The sequence below is a fragment of the Sorex fumeus genome, unplaced genomic scaffold (genome assembly GCF_029834395.1).
Source record: "Sorex fumeus unplaced genomic scaffold, SorFum_2.1 ptg000008l, whole genome shotgun sequence".
NCBI classification, from domain to species: Eukaryota; Metazoa; Chordata; class Mammalia; order Eulipotyphla; family Soricidae; genus Sorex; species Sorex fumeus.
Genome location: NW_026606065.1, coordinates 1,632,859 through 1,647,051, shown reverse-complemented (window position 1 = coordinate 1,647,051; position 14,193 = coordinate 1,632,859). Strand labels below are relative to the sequence as shown.

Genomic DNA, 14,193 nt, shown 5'->3' with positions numbered 1-14,193 from the left:
AGGAGACGAGGCAAGCTTCTAGTCTGCTAGAGGTTATGATTCGTCTTACCCTTATTCTAGTTTGGAGTTTTGCAATTAAATTTCACTTACAATTTAAAAAATAAAATGGGAACCTGAAAATGCAGACCTTAAGACATCGAATTTTACAAAGGTCTCGAGACAATAAAGGTTGGCCACTCTTAGAACAAAGGTGCTTAGTTGACTAGCAGGATTTCCAGGGTAACGGACTCCTGGTCATCATCAGGCTTAATCATACGCAAAGGTTGGACACAGACCAAACCTTTCTCTGCTCACCTGCTTTCTCCTCCCCTTTTAGTCTTCTTCTTCCAAAATTTACAACATAGTTACCGCAACTCCCCTAAACACCTTCTTTATGGAAAATCACTAAAGTTACTTTCAAGTCGGGTGTTTTTGACAAAGTGCTCTTTGTAACCGTTATATCTCAGACAAAAAATTTCAGGTATTTGGAGGCAATGTGTGCTATTAAATACAAACAAGCACATTCCTTGCACGTATAAGAAAACCTCCGCCCAAAAGAATGAGTGGAAAATAAAGTCAGACGTAAGGTTTAATTTTTTGTCTGCTGATAATGTTTACCCCTGAAGTTGTACACATGCTAGCCTTGAAAATAAAAACACAAAATCATTTAATTAGTTTATATTATCTATACATTACCTCTGTAAATCTTTAAAATGTGTTGAGTCGTTATAATCCAACTCCTTATTTAGTCTCGAATAATCAATGGAAGATGTTAACCCTTTCTCAAGTCGGGCGAAAAATTGCTCTTTTTCTTCTTGTTCTTCTAACGTGTCCAACCCCAATCCAAGAACACTATGATTGAGATCAGAAACTATCTCTAGATAAAGAGAATATGCTTTGTGAGTTATAGGTTTTTGACAACATTATCAATTATGTACTTATTGACATTACAATAGAATCGTTTAGATTAAAATATCTAGTCCCTTACACATCAAATGCAAATTTATACCTACAGCCAATATGAAAGGCTGCATAAGGCTTCTCTACGTGCGTAACTCTAAATCTTCTCAGATGATGTTAGATTTGTCTACATGCTTCAGTAAAGTGCACAGTAGTGATGAGTTAATTTTTGTAAAGAAACATACCCTGATTATAAGCACAGTCATTTATTGCCTGTCAACGCATGTCCCTGATGTTTCTTACCATTTGTTTCTAAGCTGTCAATACTTAAGATTGAGGTTCCACTGCTCTTAAGAAATTGAATCCTTTCAGCAGACTCCTCTTCTATGTCCGTAAGAGGCTGAGAAATCTTCTTGGTTTTCACATAGCTTACATTTGTTTCAAGCAATCCTAGGAAAGAGATTTAATAGAGTTAAATACTTATGCTCTGAAAACTGTTTTGACCACAATGTTCAACACCAGTAAACTATTACACTAATTATGTGAACAGAACTTATAAGACAAACCTAGTTTATTAAATAATAGACTAACAGAGTGCATCAGAGCCAAGTTTTAAAAAGAATCTGTCCCCCCCAAAATATACACACACACAAAAAATTACAATTCTATTTGCTTGTAAGGCATCTTATTAAACAGAATGTTTCTGAAGTTGCGACAGTAAAACAAATATTTAAAAACCTGTTGGAGTCATAGAGCCTATCCTGCCACTTTACAGACTCTTCTGCTTTCCATGAGGAGTAGGAAAGGAGTCACATCCATCAGCCACCTCTGGTGCCAAGTACGCTCACTCACCAGCGCTGGTACAGAGACTCATAAATAAATCTCGAAAGAGTTCAACAAGTTTCAGAGATTCTCCCTGCGTGCATGGCTGAGTAGGCTGAGAAACCCCAGAGGTGTGCCCAACAACAGAGCCCAGCGCTGGCCCAAACCAAGCCCCAGCAGATAAAAACAGGGTACAAAAAGTTGCTAAACTAAAGCCAATGTGGTTTCCAGGAGATTACAGGAGATAGGGAACAATTATTAGAGCCCTTGAGGCTAGAAAGGAGAGTTCCAGTCAGAGTATACAGAACCTTAAGTATTGCATTAAAATACCCAGACCCCAATTTTATGTAAAAAAAAAAAAAAATCTAAAACACAGGAAAATATCTCCCTGAGGTAAGGAATGCAGAAATGCTGTCAGCTTACAAAATGATATTTAATACTGATTTAGAAATAGCATGAAAACAGGCACTCATACTAGACTGGAATTCGCTAGTTACAGCAGTATAATATCTGGCAAGTATTAAGTAGATTGGAGAAAAAACTCTGTAATTTTTATTTGCAAAGATGTAACTAGAGATAGTTCTAAGGAAGGTGTATTACATACACATATACCAAAGTCTATTACTGCTTTTTTGTCATCATAAAATCAAATTACTCCTTTTTGTTTCCTTCTGTTTTTAACAGATATCAAAATCTATAGGTGTATTAAAATCTTCCTGATGTAATTTTATTAATTCACCTTAAATCACTTTAATATTAAACATGATTATACCTGGATTATGCATTATCTTACTTTATATAAATACATTTATCTCAAATGTAATATAACACAGAAAGTCCCAATTATAGAAAAAGTTAATTAGAAAATCAAGCCAACCATCAAAAATGAACATTATAAGTACTGTTTTTGTTTTTTTTAAAAAACATATTTAGAGAACAGAAACCAAGATCCAGATTTAGGTCTTGACTGACCCCTGGTGGTCAAAAACTTTAAAATTAAAAATCAACAATATTTACTGTCATCTTCCAAATCATCTTCAGTTAACCACCATGGCAATGCATCTTTCTTCTTCACTTCTTTTTGAGGTTGTCTGAGTGTCTTGTTTGAATTTTCAAAAGACTCATCAGAAAGCTAAATCAGATACGAAAATAAATATTCTTTAAATGTGTGAACCCAATATTCATCAATAAAAATGTTTTTAATTCTCAGTTCAGTGATAGCATGACTATTATTTACAATAGTGAATAAATAGTGAATAGTGAATAAATAGTGAATAAATAGTAAATAAATATCTTTAAAAACACATAGAAATAATAATTTAAAAACCAAACACAAATCTCTTAAATCTACTTCACATTCAGATTTAAGCATAACAGAGAAAAATGGCAATACCAAAAAAGCAAAAACAAATATACAAACACACCAAATCATCCCTTTCATTCTTCTTATATTTGTCCTTTATATTTTAACTTTATGAACTGTGGGTTGTGATGAGGGTTACTTTTTGGTAGGTAGGGGAAACCTTGTGATCCTCAGGGATTATTCCTTAAAAAATTTTTTTTTTTCCCTTATTGAATACACAGTTAGAAGGTTGTTCATGATTGGGTGTCACTCATATGATGTTCCAACACCCATCCCAGGGATCACGCCTGACTGTGCTTGGGGACAAAACGCCATGGCAGGGATCCAACCGGGGTCACCTGCATGTGAGGGAAGGAAGGGCCTTCACTCCTACGCTATCCCCTCCAGCCCAAGGAACATGGTTTTTTTGAAAGCAACTTTCAGAAAAAGAAGAAGCCCTGCTCATATAACCCACCGAAGGAGCTCGAGCTCAACCCCTGAAAATCTGGTTTCCTTATCAAACAACTCTCCAGACCCAAGGCCTCCTAAATGTCACAGAAGAAGAAGAACCACTGTCCCGAATCTTCTCTAATTACATCATGAAATTGGTTGGTGATGCTGAATTCCCATCCTGCAACTCTAGCATGGAACCCCCAGCATCACTCCCTCCGGATTATGCTCTAGGATTTTCCTCACCATCTACTTCACAGCTCTCCCTACACTAGACATCAAACTCCCTTTGGGAATCAGAATATTCGTACAGGGATGCAGAGATAGCCCCGGGGTAAGGCACTTGCTTGGTAAGCAGCTGACCTCAATTCAATCGAAGGCAGCCCATAGGGTTCCCTGGGCCCCATCAGAAGTGACCCGTGAGCATGGAGCTGGGAGTAATCTCTGAACACTACCTCGTATGGCCTAGACACCCTCCCTTGCATTTTTTTGTTTTAAGATTAGTATAATAGTTTAAAGTGTGGTTCTCCCGAGTCAGCTGTATTCAAGGTCTATGTGTTTGTAGAAACATATAAAATATGTCAAGTAAACGCTCTAATTTATCCATTCTTCAAATATCAAGCCTCTAGCTACCATAGATCACAATTCTTATAATGGAACCAAAAACTGTACTCAAACCGGTGAATTACTGAGTGGTGCAATGTACTACATACAGAAATATATAATCTACTAAGAATTGATTTGGTTAAAGGGTGTTGGGAGGATCCTCCCAGGATGGGAGAAGCATGCTGAAAGTAGACTACAGACCAAACATGACTGCCACTCAATGCCTCTTTTGCAAACCACAACACCCAAAAGGAGAGAGAGAGAACAAGGGGGAATGCTCTACCACAGAGGCAGGGTGGGATTGGGGGGGGGGGTGGGGAATTGGGGGTGGGAGGGATACTGGGATCCATGGTGGTGGAAAATGGGCACTGGTGGAGGGATGGGTATTTGATCATTGTATAACTGAAACCCAAGCACAAATATTTGTAAGTCTACAACTGTACCTCATGGTGTCTCTCTAATTAAAAAAAAATGATTTGGTGATTACTTCTTATTGGATAAAAAGTAAAATAACAACAGCAAAAATAAACCTCTTACAGGTAGGCTTTTTTTTGTTTTGTTTTGTTTTGGGCCACACCCAGCTGCACTAAGGACTTACTCCTGGCTCTGCACTCGGGAATCACTCCTGGCTGTGTTTGGAGAACAATATGAGATGCTGACGGTCAAACCTGGGTCTGCTGCAGGCAAGGCAAATGCCCTATCCACTGTACTAGCTCTCTGGCCCCATCGAAGGAAGTACTTATTTTAAGGTAAGATCTTCAGTCAGATTCAGAATACCTGAACGACACTATTGGCAGTCAGTACAAAGACCCTGATGTGAAACGTATGGCAACATTTACACCAGGAGTGTGAAAAGGCAATCGCTGCACAAGTGAACGGGGGCAGAGAATAGTATAACGCCAGTGGGGCCGGCACGAAAACAGTCATCCTGGGCTATATGAACCAGGCGAAGGAACCCATATGCGACAGAAAGCCAAGCGAGCGTTTCACATCATACATTCTGATTCATGTCCAGAGGTACACTGCACTGTGGTGAAGGAGTTCAAGGAGAGGACCTGGAAATCACCACAGTGCGTGACGGTGGTCTGGACAAGAATGCGGACAGGCGAAATGTGAGAACTAGAGGGATGGCCCAAATACGAAGACAGTGGTCACAGAGCTGGGTAATGCACTGGTGGCATCCTAGAGGTAAGACACCAGAAGGATGAGTCTGCTATATAAGGCAATTTACAACACAGGTTTTGAAAATGAAAATTTACCTCTTTCATAAACTTTTCAAATTCTTCATCCAGCTCTTCCTTGGAATAGCGAGCCATAATCAATAATCTTCACTTCCTCAGAGTAAGCATTCCAAACTATTTACAACATCGGAAACGCCAAGTAATGAGAGATATTGACATATTTTGAGAAAATTATTACTTGACATATAACCAAACTTCATACATTTCATATATCTTGTGCTAAATTATTGTGCAAACTGATTTGGGAAAGACGCTTCCACATTTGATTCAAACTCAAGATCTAGACTTACAATTCCACTCTTAATATCCAACTGCTGCTGTATCTTTTTTATAATGTTTTTTTGCTGTTTAGGTAACACGTGTCAACGTCTATGCCGCTGACATATGAAGTTAATATAATACCCATGCCCTTCCCAAAGTGCCCAAGACCCTTACATCATTTACAATATTCAACTGCTAATAGGTCTCACACGGCAGAGTCTGGCAAACTCCCCGTGATGTACCCAACATGCCAAATACCAGTAACAATGACGGGTCTCATTCTCCTAACCCTGAGAGAGCCTTGAATATGGCACTTTTTAAAAAAATCTCAGGGCTAGGACGAAGGAGACGTTACCGGGGCCTGCTCGAGGCAATCCACGAACAGGATTGTCGTGATCGTCGTGAACAGGTCTCTACAATATTTTCTACCTCTGTACTTGTATGTGTGAGAGATCAACATACCTGAAACCAACCAGGTCCTCTCAAGAAATCTTTCAAAAATTAACAAGCCAGCAAATTCAAAAGTCAGTTTTCCATTCGCAAAGCACGGTCGCCTTGGAAGTTATGTATCTGTCCATGTAAATCGTGTTCCAAATCGAGCATCACTCAGTAAAGGTAATTCTGCAGGTGCAGACAGCTGGAAATCACCTACAATCAATAACATTTCAGGGAATATACACAGGAGAACCACGCAGGTCTGCTTTGCAAATTGTGGGCGGGCCAACAAAATACCAAATGCAATCAATCACACAGCTCTCCCCTCGTCTCCCTCGTGAACCCAAGGCGGGGATCCTAACCCCTCCAGGCCCACCTTCCTTCTGCAAAGGGAGGGGTGCATTGCACCGTGCCTGGCCGGGACCTGCAAACCAGCACCTCGCCTCTGCTCCCTGGCCCCGGATCTGCACACCAGCAGCTCGCCTCTGCACCCTGCCGGCTTCGATGCACGCAGGCAGCCGCGCCCGAGGTCTGGGGCACGAGGAGGGGGTCAGGACCCGAGTGCAAGAGCGGGAAGCCAGATGGGCAGCACTGGGCGCTGCTGGGGGTGGGAAGACAAAGACCCAATTGGACCCAATCTTTGCAGCGGGGATCCGGAAGGAGGAGCTGGGGGGACCCCCGGTACCTCGAAAGCTCCGAGTTGCACGTCTCAGGGGGGTCTGAACCCGGAGAAGCGGCAGGAATCCCGTCCCCACCTACCTGCGCTTCGGAATCCCGCGCTTTCCCCCAGGTCCGAAGGGGCCCAACGGTTGCCAAGGGGACGCGGGCGCCCCGCCCCCTCGGATCACGTGACCAGCGCCGCCCACGTGACCGCGCCCCCCGCCCCCACCCCACGCGCGGGGCGGCCTTTCGTGCCTCTCTCCAGGAAGACGAAGAGCAAGCGGCCAGGTTTCGGGGGAGACCCCTGGCTCCGGAAAGAGCCGCAGCTTGCTCAGCCGCCGAGACCCCCCCCCCACCCCGACTTTCCCGGCGCCCCCAGGGGAAGCGGAAGGCGCGAACGCCAGCCAGCCAGCCGGCCAGCCCTCGAGCGCGGGGGGTGATGGGAGTTGTAGGCGCGCCCGAGGCCTTCTGGGAAATGTAGTTCCCGGGCATCTCCGCTGTTTGGCGCATCCTCGGCGTTTTTATTCCGGAGTTGGGGGGCAGGTCTCAAGCCCTGGACGCTTTCTGCGCTCGATGCGCTGTGTTAAGGCGCTGTTCCCCCTAGGTGGTGGTGGTGGTGGTGGTGGTGGGGCTTGGGGGTTCGGGGGTGGTTCTCTGCGAGCCTGGGATCGCGTCCACCACCTCGTGCACGAGCTCCGAGCAGCAGGTGGGGCGCCCGCGCCAGCCCTCTCCACCCGTTCCGATCGGGCCGCCCCTCTCTCCGCTTTTAGGGGGCGATCTTGACTGTTGCACGCCCCCACCCCAAGCCCCAAGCCCCAGCCCGGGAGGGACAGCTGGAGGAGGGAGGAGGAGGAGGAGGAGGATGGGAGCAGGAGATCGCGTGCACGCGGCAGCATCCCCAGGCACCCCAGATGCTCCCCCGAGCCCAGTCGGGTGTGATCTAACGAAAAGAAAAGAGAAAACGTGGAAGTCAAGTCAATATGATTGAGAGACCTGCTGAAGAATTGACATGATGATTGACAGCTCGGAATGTCAATCATCTCTGACCTAAAACTCAGCAAAAAATGTTTATCTAGGATTGGGGTGCTAATGCAGCGGGTAGTGAGCTTGTCTTGCACAGGACTGGCCCAGGTTCGACCCCCAGCTACCCATCGGATCGATCCTCCGAACTGGCCAAAAGTGAACTCTGAGCACAGAGTCAGGAATGATCCCTGAGCATCGCCGGGTGTGCGCGCCCACCCCCCACCCCAAATGTTTACTACAATCCAGATGTGACCTTATAGTAAGAACATGCACGTGTATAATAGAATGCTTAAAGTTCTTATTTATTGGTCATGTAAGGTGATAGAAGCTCCGTGAGCATTATTTTTCACACAATCCTCAAGATCCACAAATTCAGTTTAGTTTTTTAGAAATATGTACTAATCGACAAATCAGTCACGATCCCTGCTCTAGTAGAGTTTGATCAGATGGATCGATTTATAAGAAGACTCTTGCACTTCTGTATGACGACAGTTTTGGTAAGAGATGAACAGGGTGTGGGACAGAGACGTACAGGTCGCCTTCTTTCCCCGATGGATGGACAGAGAAGACTTTCTAAAGAAAAAGAAGTGCTGGGGCTGTCGTGATAGAGCAGCAGATAGGGTGCTTATGCTAGAACCAAGTTCCATCCTTGGCACCACGTGGGGTCCCACGAGGTCCACCAGGGGTTGTCTCTGAGCTCAGAACCAGGAGTAAGCCCTGGGTTTTACATGCACACAAAGAAAGAAAACTCTTTACAGAAACCTAAACCTCTCACTGACTGAAGAGAAAGTAGTAAGAGGTTTTTCTGGTTTGGGTCCTCCCCCCCCCTTTTTTTTTGGTCAGAAGGAATGCTTGTAAAAAGATGGACAATATAACAATGAAGCTGTCATTAAATAAAGTTGCCTTCTTTGACAGATGGGTGGAAAATGAAGCAGAAAGGTTAAGCAACTTGGTCAAAGCCATAGTGGCTGAACCAGATTCAAGCCTGTTTTCACTTACGAAACTTCTTCATTTCTATCATTCTTCCCATGTATTAGCCAAAAATATTTGCAAATACCGCTGTATCCCATTGCCCTTCAAGCTCACCTACCTAATGAAACACCTGTTCGGGAGCCATTGAATATAGCTTATGATCACCCAACAGACTGGACTACGACCAATTTTCTGAGATAACTCTGCTCCTTGGAGTATAAACATAAAGCAGTTTTCATTTTTTAAATCATTACTACTTTTAACAGCACTGTAAGGCATCCCTTGATCCCTTATCACTGTAGAATAATTTTAGCTTCGATAAATTTTTGTAGTATCCAGATGTTAAAATTTAGTTGATAGTCTAAAACGAAAAAAAAAATTAAATCACTATTTGTTTTTGTGTTTGCAAAGTTTTGGGGTTTCTTTTTTTGCAGGGGGTTGGGAGGGGAGGTGGCTGAATCCACTTTACACAAATTTTCTTCATTCTATTCTAAAGGGATCTCTAAGAAACAGGAAGAAGGATATGGGGGTAAGGGGAAATGACTTTTCATTAATTTGATTATGTTTTTCTTCTTATTGCTTGTCTCTATCTCTCTGGCTTAGCAGGTAGCCAGAAAATTAACTCCAATGTCCTTCTGGGATTAGGCATCCAAATTTTGATTCTTGTGGGATGATACTATAGTTTCTTCAGAGGTCCCAACGTCGTTACCTAAAGCATGGCATCCAGTTCGGGCTCAGTTTTGCATTATTACCTCTGTAAATTTCCATCAGAAAGCATCATAAGGACACAATCTCACACCCTCTGTTCTGCCATATCTGACCACTGGGCTCTTCTTGTCAGAGACATCCCTCAGTGCAATGTCAGCACTAATTTAAGCCCAGCTACATTCTGGACTCTTCGCGTGACACATGGAAAGTGAACCCATCTATGCCAGGACAAATGGTGAAAATGCAGGATGCTTCATTGTAAACCCTTTCTCAGTCCTCTGAAATCCAGTTTTATGACTTGAGTTTCTTTCCCATCCATCTCTACTGGCAATTGTGGCTTCTTTCACATACACCTATTTATGTCTTCCTGTCTGTATCTCTATATCGCCATAATATCTTCTTCTGTAGGATCTTGTTGCTGTGGATTTTAGTCTAGTCTCAGCAGCTGGGGACACTTCCACTAAGACTTTCACTAGGTTCCTACAGGGGATACTAAGCAGTGTGCTTGCTTTGAACCTGCAGTGTGAACCATTTGTCAGATGATTCCGAGGACTTCACTGATTATTGAGAGAATCCCTTTCGTATTCAATATTTGCGGCTTTGAAGTGTGGGAAACTTTCTTAGGTGGGTTGGAGCCAATAAATCAATGATTTGCCTTTCATCACAGGTTATGTATATTAATATTCATTTCCTAGACTTCTCCTATATCATCCCAAACACAGCCAGCCTGATAACTGGGATTTTTTTTTTTGTATTGACTTTCCATACTCTTAAATTCCTTTTTCCTTCACAAGCCACTCCTGAATAAATCGCATATGTAGGATTTTGTCTTAGTTAAGCTCTTAGGGAAACTTTTGGGAAGACAGGCAATACCAAGATTAGCCACAGAGAGAAGACCCTGAGGCTAGTATTTAGGAATTAATAACAGTCATGTAGAAATGAAGACCCGAAGACCCGTTGTTAAAGTGAAATGGAGATGGATGGTGATAACAGTAGTATTCAGCTATCAAGATTCTCAGGTGAGGTTAGTTGGGTCGAGATGCAGGTGAAATTATAGAGCTGAATCACACAAATTATTTTTGAGTGATGTGGGATGATAATTATGATATATGATAATAAAGCAATAATAAATTATTACAAATGTAGAGAAGTCTAGATGACTTGGATGTTTCGAAATAAACTTGCCTGATTTGGTCAGCCAAACGTAAAGTACACCGTAAGTACCAAGGCCCTTTTCTTCACCTTTCTTTGAGGAGATAATAACTTTCTTATAGCTGCAGGAGAATGTGTGGTGAAATAGGCCCATGATTAAAATGTCAGAACAATTACTGTCATCCTGTTGGTCATCGATTGCCTCGAGCAGGCCCCAGTAATGTCTCCTTCATCCTAGCCCTGGTATTTTAAAAGTGCCACATTTCAGGCTATTTCAGGGTCAGGAGAATGAGACCCATCATTGTTACTGGTTTTTGGCATATTGAATATGCCACGGGGAGTTTGCCAGACTCTGCCGTGTGGGCAGGATACTCTTGGTAGCCTGCCAGGTTCTCCAGAGTAAGACCTAGATAATAAGATTATCTAGGCGTGCATTTGAGGCTGCGCACTTCTGGGAGCAGGATTTTATAGTCTCTGGGTCTTGACCGTTGATGGGATTACACGGCTCGGGGGGGGGGGGGGGGGCAGTTGGTGGGTGTAGCGCCTACATACAGGAAGGTGGGGGGATCTGGGTGGAGGAGGTCCCAGTCCTAAATCCAAGCAATCGAAACAATAAAGGTCCAAAAATGACTGGAAACACAATTTTTTTGGGTCACGTACTGCCCTATTAAAATCCATAAATTCCCAAACCTAAAACTTCTGCAGCTGAGTCTGGGATATTTTGAGTTCACAGATTTCCTTGAAACCATCACACGGGGAAAATTTCCATTCTCCCTGCCAACAGGGAATATCCTCCAATAGCTTGGAGCCTCCACAAAGAGATGGAGGCCCTCTATGGACGATATCACTAAAGTAATTGCTAACACCAATTTTAACTAGCTTTCATATGAGGATTTTTTTTCTTGTGGTTGTTTGTTTATTTTTACATTGCAAGCAATCAGTATAGTTCACACCACTTTGAATGCCATTGTCAGGCAAATACAAAATTTTTGATTCTCTTTAAAAAAAGCATCAAGGCCATTATCACACATATGTGTAGTAAATCAGCTTACATCCATGGTTTTCTCCAACACTATATTGTACACAACTATGTACTCTTCCAAAAGTAGTATGTAGAGACCTTAATTTTTTCACATTTTACAGAGCATCATTGTGGTGTACTATATTGATATGCTCATTAAGCTTGATGGCTAGGAAATGGAAATTATTTTAGATACCTTCGGCACATACATACTAAAGGGTGGAAGATAAATTCCACAAAAATTTCAAGATACTGTCTTATTGTTCAAGTTTGAGATGACATGATGGGACCAAGCAGACAGAATAATAAATTGGTGTATATTGAAGTTTAACATTAAAAAGGGACTAGTGCTTAATGTATATCTTTAGATTTTAAATCCAATGTGTGTTGCAATAAGGACGTACTATACCAACCCATTCATTCAACTTGAATGTCATTCAAACTAACAAAAGATTCTGCAGCTGTCCAGGCGGCTGGACCATTTGACCCAGCTTCTTGGTGGTATAAAGATCAGTGCCAAGTAACTAAACAGAAAAAGATCTGGTTTTGTTTACATAGTGGGTTAGAGTGATATATTTATGTGTCCATGGATAGATGCGTTATATTACTGCTGCACTTAGAAGTATCCCTAAAGGAATATAGAGAAGAAAAAATTTCAATCAGAAGGAAGTCCAAGGAGAACACTTCATCAATTACTTTATAGAGAGATAGAATTGGTTTTGATATACGTAGACTTCTGGACAATAACAAATGGTTTGATGTGTCTGGTGAGGGGCCTCGATAAAGCAAGGAAAAGAAAAAGAGATGTGGTGATTACTTAGCAATAAATACAAAGATTAAATCATCATAATGTCCTCCTGCTGTTCATCGATTTGCTCCAGCGGGCCCAGTAAAGTCTCCATTGTGAGACTTGTTGTTACTGTGAAACTTTTTGTTTGGCATATCAAATATGTCATGGGGAGCTTGCCAAGCTTTGCTGTGTGGGCGAGATACTCTCGGTAGCTTGCCAGGCTCTCTGAGAGGGGCAGATGAATCGAACCCGGGTCAGCCACATGCAAGGCAAATGCCCGACTGCTGTGCTATCCCTCCAGCATCATTATAATGTAAAGAAGAAAATTCACGTTAGATAGTAACTGTATCTAACTTTGAAAAATCAGACGAGAAAGTCTGGAATAAGAGGCATGTAGGTGAATCTATGGTCATAGGTGTATTAATTACAGATCACTGTTTTATTGCCTCCAAAGAAGAGTCATTCTCTGAAGAAGGCACACAACAGCCAAGAAAACAGATTAATTTTCCCTGTTGCATTTGAGTTATACTCTGTTCTCAGCCTTTGAAAGACATCACCATAAGTAGATATGACATAGCAACTAGAGAAAAGCTAATTTATGGACATAATGGCAAGGCAGTTCTTTCCTTAATGCTTAGTTATTGCTACTTTCTAAATGTCCATCTTGTTAACAATAGAGAATAAACTAAGTTCTCCATCTCCTCCCAGGAGATCAGTCATTCATTTAATATAAGTAAACTTTATCTGGTCCCTTATGCTGTAGGGATTCATTATTGATGAAATAAAAGCTTTGAATGATGATGAATTTACATTCTCTGCCAGGAAATCCTGCACCCGAATGATCAACTGAGGGTTCTCAAAATGCCTTTGGTATGGTATACCCCACAGTATTGTCTTTGCTCAAGAAATTATTTTATAACAAAGATGGTACGATAGATGTCTATTGTCAGGACCCACTGGATTGCCTTCCATCTTATTGCCCAGAGGCAGTGACTGAATATATTTTTTTTAAAGACCTGCTAAAGATTCAGCTCATGTTCTAAGTTGGAAAAAGGAAATAGCATATGCATATATGCGCTGTAGTGGCTACTCACATGTAGTGCCATACCCCTCATGAGCCAATATGTAGATGTGCAATTAGTTATTTATCTCATAAATCCGAATACCCCATTTTCAAAGTTTATGTTTTCTGTACTTAAAAGATTAGACTGCCGGATCTGGGATTCTGGTTCCCAGCAGGAAAAACTCAAACTCTTTATGGAAAAAAATAGTTCAAATATTTCACAGAACTTTTCACTCTCATGTGGTGACTTGAGGCACCTACCTCATTCCAGTGATCGAACTACTCATTCTTGAATCAAGCAAAAAGGGAACTGACATGTTAATAATTTGAAATACTATTTTACTCTTATGAACAAAATAATCCAAGCCCTTGCTATATAATGGAGACAGGGAAGAACATCCAGAGATAGTGGTGATTAGTGTATCTCCTGAAAGTGGCAAATCAGCAGTTAAACGTTTGGACTAATTAGGGAGAAAACAAACTGGGAGCAAAAACTCTGAGTTATTCAACCAGGCGAGCAATCTTCTATCTTCTAAGATGCTGCCCAACGTCGAAATTTAAAATTATGAGTGCAGGAAAGAAATGATCACGATCAATAAGCTTTGGGACAAGCTTCCATATCAGGATCAGTAATTAGTTCTATAAACACTTGTGGCTTACAGCACTTTAAAGGTGGCTTAGATACAGCTGCAGAGAAGAAAGGTCACTGGGCGGCTCTCCCGGAGAATGCACCAGGTTCCAAAAAGAGCCGAGATCACCGGGAAGTCC

The 14,193-nt window shown here is 42.1% G+C and overlaps 1 protein-coding gene across 1 annotated transcript in view; it reads right to left on the bottom strand.

Moving 5' to 3' along the window:
- The window catches only part of CEP162 (centrosomal protein 162), a 58,264-nt gene extending 52,790 nt beyond the window's left edge, over positions 1-5,474 (bottom strand). The window contains exons 1-4 of the mRNA XM_056109746.1: positions 5,359-5,474; positions 2,719-2,833; positions 1,183-1,329; positions 676-856 (exon numbers count right to left, since the gene is read on the bottom strand). Of these exons, the coding sequence (XP_055965721.1) occupies positions 676-856; positions 1,183-1,329; positions 2,719-2,833; positions 5,359-5,415 (500 nt within the window). The 5' untranslated portion in view covers positions 5,416-5,474. The remainder of the gene's footprint in view (positions 1-675; positions 857-1,182; positions 1,330-2,718; positions 2,834-5,358) is intronic.
- Between the last annotated feature and the right edge of the window lie 8,719 nt (positions 5,475-14,193).